Below are 5,968 nucleotides of genomic sequence, written 5' to 3' on the forward strand. Positions count from 1 at the left end.
AAGAGGCTGTTTTCTTTTGTGTCTCTGTGATTATAGCACCGGAAGCATTTAGTGAGTTGAGCTTTCCAGGGCTACATGTGCTTGGGATGTCTACCTATGGACAGGAACCTAACCATTTTCACAGTGCCCTTCTTTCTCCACGGCACTCCCTGTGCTGATTGAAAAGCAAACCATAATGACTAGAATTTGCAATCTTGGGGACAGATGTTTGCTGTTACAAGTTTTCCAATTGAGAGAAGGTGTGGGTAGATGCCCCCAGGAAGTTTTGTGGGGTACCTAGAGGCTGTAGCTCTCTGGAACCTGCCTGCAGCAATCTGAACTGACCCACTTTGCTGTGCCTGAAATGCACATGATGCAAAAATTTTGATACCCATATATTTAAAATAAGCAAGAAAAATACCTTAGGTCTTAATGGTTTCTTTCATTATTCCTTTGACCAAGTAGAGTTAAAAGACTCATGACAATTTCAGTAACTAACTTTAAAAAGATGTGACAGGTCACAAAGCAAACAAGGAGCCTCTTTTTTTTTTTTTCAGAAAAATGTATTTGCAATTCAAATGTTCATATAAAAAGCATAGATTTTAAAAAGTTCATGGATGTACAGTTAGAAGTGCTATGGTTTTGCCATTCATTGCAATTACATTCCGAAATGTGCAGGGTTCCACACTCTGCTGCTGTGTACATCTGTCACACGGACGTCACTCTCATCACTACCTCCCCAGAGCCGTTATCTTCCGACACATCTTCATGGGCCCTCATCCGATTGAAGAGATGTAATAGCACATAGCCACACTGAAACCGTGGTGAGGTTAGTTGCGTTGGGTGGACCAAGTTCCTGTTCCTCAGAGCTGACAATGGTAGCCACAAAGTCCTACTTGTGGAAGACTCTCCTCGGCTGCTTTCTTCAATGTCTGTGGCTTTGTCGTAATTTAACACATCCCAGTGCAAATTAACAGCTCGCCATCGCTTAAACACTCTGTAAACGGCAGCTCCTTCATGCACAATGAGGCCTAAAAGTCAAGGAAAGAAAATGACTGTTGATAGTCTGAAGTTGGAAACACCATCTTGTATAAAGGTCAGGAATGTAAGACATAGCTTCATCTCTATCCCTCATCATTATCAGAGAACACAGGATTCTGAGTAATAGGGTAGCTACTGACAAACTACTCCATGCTAGGTAGAGGTGCACGTTTTTAAAAGATAATTGATTAGCATGTGAAGAGTTTGGCTGTCATTGATGTAATTCCTTTCCATCATCTAGCTCACAGTACACTATGAATTGTCTACATTGCTTTCAATCACTAGCTTCATTTTTAAGCTTAACATTGTGCCAACTATATACCATGGATGGTAGGAACCGGGGCTGAGCTGACAATCTAAGGGGTAGATATTCTGCTCACAGCCATTTCTTAAAGCAATAGTAAAACAATAACTGACATACAGTAGATAGAACATTGCATTTCTCTTACTTCCAGCAACCACACAAGGACTTACTGAACACCTTAACTCTTTGATAACTTTGTGTATATATATATGTGTGTGTGTGTGTGTATATATATATATATCCTCATCTAATTTCCACCACAGCTTTATGAGGTAAACGCTTCTTTCATTTTGCACAGGAGAACCAAGCTACACAGATGTTATAAAGAACTCACTGGAGCATACAACTGGAAGTGGCAGAGCCAGGAGTCAAACCCACCCAGGCTGGCTGCAGAGTCCTTGTTCTGAATCTGATAGTCACACTGCTCTGAAGCATACCCTCAGGGAAATAATCACGACAATATGAGAAACTGAGGGATGGTCAACCAGATGTGGCACAGCAGCAGAGAGCCATCACCACGGTGGGTGCTATGTCCACAACACAGCTTACACTTCCCGTGTGTTTACATTTCAGCAGGTACTCCAGGAGATTATTACCCTGTGACTTTCCCAGAAGAAAAGGAGGCCCCGGAGGAGACAACCCTTCTAATGAACAAGGGGTGGGGGGTGGCTGTGATTTTGTCTTCCAAGAGGGCTAAATGCCATCTGAAGTCAGCCAGTAGAGTGGCCAAGGAAGATTCACTTCATCTGGTAGTGTATGGCATGGGAGTGGTGCACACCTGCCAGTGCAATTATTGCCTGACCACGGGTCTGAGGATGAACACCTCTTCACAGCATCTGAACTCCTTTGGGCCAAAGCACAGGGAAGTGTGACTAAAAGTGCTTACTGCAAAATGACCACAAGCAGTCTGAACATCTGTCTTGGAAGAGTGGGAGATTAGAGAGTGTGGCTCTAGTGGACAACAGCAGTGACATAAAAGAACAAAGGCATATGAATTATCATGGATCCCATGAAGCCATAATACAAATATCAAAGCCACAATGGGGAGAGATGAAAGTTTCTCATAGGCATGAGAAAATGAAAAATACTGCACATTTTTTCTTAGTACAAATAGGTGGTCAGTGTATAAAATGGTGAAAATAGTACCATCTAAGTTTCAATTGTAAAGAAAGAATGGAGCAAGCAATGGGTCAGGGGGGCCTACAAATGTGCTTTGAGTTACAGTTCAAGTAGGGAAATGGGGATAGAAATGTTCAACTATTATTCTGTATATGGGTTGGGTTTTTTTGTTTTTTTGTTTTTGCACCCAAGAAATTCAAATTTCCCAAGATGGTAACATATAATTTATTAGTAATCTAACATGTATTAAAAACTTAGGGGAAAACAAAGAATTTGCTACCCTAACCTTCAAAAGAAATCATAAGCAGACTGTAAAAGGAAGAGAGTCTTCACAAAAGGAAAGATGGTGAGTATTGTAGTAACAGAAAGTGGTACAGTCAACCCAGTGATTTTCATGCTGAATAATAAGTGTGCTTTTAATAAGGAATTGAAAGGGCCTACTCACCAGCAGCTCAGTGGGGGCGGGCTGGGAGCCTGCCTGTCCTAAGGACTTTACACTTCCCTCTTTCCCTTCTTCCCTCTCTTGCTTCATTCCTTCTGCCCTTCTGTTTTTCTTCCTTCCTTTCTTTCTTCCTCTCTCCCTCCCTTTTATACATTCATCAGCTAAACCAATGCCAAGCAGAGATGAATATCTAGTCCTTGAAAAAGGAAGTCAGAATTTGCCTATTTGCACTACCTGCTTAGCAGAAGCTAAGTTTCTTGCATATGTGACTTAACACCTTGTAGAGATGTTTACCAGTCTGCCAAAAACATGTGTGACCTGATTAAATAAACATATCCTTGAGGATCAGTCTTCTATGTCTCAAAATAACAGGGGGAATGTGCCCTGTCAATCATGACAGTAGCATAAAATTAATGTTAAAGCTCTTTTTTTTTTTCACAAAGAAAAGAAGGGGGTTGACCCAACTGACCATTTGTTTACAGAGAGCTGCCAGAATTATAAGTCAAAATGACTAGGTTTTAATTGCTGCCTCTATCATTAAGCTTTCAGAATTCATCATGGCCAGTGATTTATTCTTTCTTTTTCTTCCTTAAAATGCATTTGAAACATTCAAGTTTTACATTGTGAAGGAGAGTTTGGACATAAGTCATAATTCCTCAATACTGAAGTACTTGGATTTCCTCTGCAGTAGTAACTGTATAATATAAGACATTACTATTAATTACAAAATCAATAGTGAGCTTATGTGATGGGAGAGCTCACTTGTAAAGCAATTACATTCTGAGGTCATCTCACTCGGAGTGAGTGTAGGGGTGGTGTTGATTGTGTGATGGCTGCATCACAGAAAACCAGTCACATTTCAGCCTTTTATTCTTTTGCCATTAAACATCGTTGAAAAGTCAGAATCAGGTCATTTACTTGAGGGTGTGGTCGCTTTCTAGGAATATATTCTTAGGATCACTGCCTCAAAATTACTACCCTACAATGTGCAAAAATAGGTCGTATAATCCTAGTTTTCAGTAGACACAATCTTTTTGTTGTCCACCTTCAGGGACTGCTTATCAATTGCATCGAGTCATGAATAATGTTCTAGATCTTGTTTTATTCACCCCATGAGCTTTCAGAGTTACCCCTTGCCTTCTGAAGATTAAATTCTCCTAAAAAGACTGTACCCCATGCTACCCACAAGGCACTTCTCCTCTCTACTTTAATTTCAAAGAATTAAATGTGGAAAATGCTACCAGAGCTGGTAGCTACAGGAAGACACAACCAGCACAAACTTAAACCAAGACTTAGGATTCATTCAAATCTAGCTCATTGTGCAGAAAAGCTAAACTTCAGGAGCTGTATCAGTGGTCCAACTGCCTCAGTGGTATTTTCCCATGGGTGACCAAATGGAACCTTGACATTTCAGGCCACATAGGAAGAAGCTTGGATTTATATTTCACTCTAGCCATTTACCTTGCAGGGAAATATAGGGATAATTTTTATAAAACACATATCAACTACTTTAGGATGTTTGTTATAGTCAGTGTCATGGAGGCCAACAGAGTATGAGAACTGAGGAGTGTGGAGGGCATGCAGGCTTTTTTGTTTTTCTTGCCAGTATATTTAATTGAAAAATTATTGATACTCAAGGAAATATTTTTTGTTAAAGAGTTATCTTGGGAATCAAAACAGGCATAAACAGATTTTGGTTTCACTGACATAAAAAATTTATGTAAGTAAAATCAATCCCAAATTTTAAAATGTTATGTTATCTATAATTGTCTTGGAAACAGTATAAGAGGTAAAGAAGTTTATCAAGGTCCATATGTTTACATGGTCATGTATCTGGCCTTGTGCAAACACTTACACACACATACATAGACACACACACACACACACACCACATTTTTGTTTATCTACTTTTACACCCAAAGTGTCACAACAAAGAATAGGGCTGGAGATGTATTTCAGTGGTAGAACACTGGCCTAGGTATGTTGCAGTGAGCTGGGTTCAGTACCCAACACCACACAGCAGAAAGAGAAATGGATGAATGGAGGGATGGTTTCAAGTTTTATATTCAAAAATCAATTTCATCTGCAATTAACTACAACTACCCTTGACTAAACACTTATCTTTCTCTGTCCCACCCTCCTTCATCCCTCCCTCTTTCCCACTGCCCATATCCAGGTAAGACAAGGTAACAGAATTACCTGGAGATGGCATGGAGATGGCAGTCCTAAAGGCTCCATGGGATATAAAGTATGGCAGTACCCTGATATTCTGACCTCCAGAACCATGACAAATAATTTCTTGCTGTTTGAATCATCCAATCTCTAGTAGTTTGTTATGGCATATAACCTGACTACAATATTATAGAAAAACTATAATCATCTTCCTTTAAAACTTAAATAAATCAAACACTGGAGGTTGTGACTTGAGAGACATTATGTAATTTGTTGCTATTGTAAGTACCCCTGAGCTTCAGTTATACTGCTTAATATTACTAAGATGCTGTCTGTCCTAAGATAAAATCCCCAAGGAAGACAAATTAATGAAGAAAATTATTGTTTGGCTCTCAGTTTCAGGAATCCCAGTCAATGACTGCCTGGCTCCACTTATTTGAACTTAATCTGGGGAAACACACTGTGGGGCAGGGAGGGCTGGAAGGGAGAAGGCATCTGACCTCGTGGCATCCAGGAAGCAGAGTGCTAGTTCCAAGTTTCTATCACTTTCCACTATGTCCATCAAGTGATGAATTCATAATGATGAACTGAGTAGGTCTGAGTCCTAAAATCCAATCACATTCCCAGAGCCTTGCCTCTGAATACAGAACCAGGACCTAAAAACCTTCATTTCAACACACGAGTCTTCATGTAACATTCCATACCAAAATAATAGTGGTCAAAAACCTACGTCCTTGCTCACACCTATCTACTTTGTGAGGAGAAGGATCTCAGAGTCTCTTGGAAGGCATGAGTTGTGAAGACTTTGCCTAGTTATTGGATAAGTTATACTCCTCTCGTTTCCCAGGAAGTTCACTCATCAAAAAGAGACATCCCTGAGCACAATCCTGCTCTGCTCAACCTAAATGCCT

The 5,968-nt window shown here is 40.1% G+C and overlaps 1 protein-coding gene across 2 annotated transcripts in view; it reads right to left on the bottom strand.

Moving 5' to 3' along the window:
* Positions 1–551: 551 nt before the first annotated feature.
* Positions 552–5,968, bottom strand: part of Marchf11 (membrane associated ring-CH-type finger 11) — a 105,935-nt gene continuing 100,518 nt past the window's right edge. Inside the window, exon 4 of one of the 2 annotated variants that reach the window (XM_021183644.3) lies at positions 552–1,010. In XM_021183644.3, the coding sequence (XP_021039303.1) occupies positions 688–1,010 (323 nt within the window). In that variant the 3' untranslated portion in view covers positions 552–687. The remainder of the gene's footprint in view (positions 1,011–5,968) is intronic. The other variant, XM_021183645.3, reaches the window with a different exon arrangement.

The sequence above is a fragment of the Mus caroli genome, unplaced genomic scaffold (genome assembly GCF_978045245.1).
Source record: "Mus caroli unplaced genomic scaffold, Mus_caroli_1 scaffold_16, whole genome shotgun sequence".
Classification (NCBI taxonomy): Eukaryota; Metazoa; Chordata; class Mammalia; order Rodentia; family Muridae; genus Mus; species Mus caroli.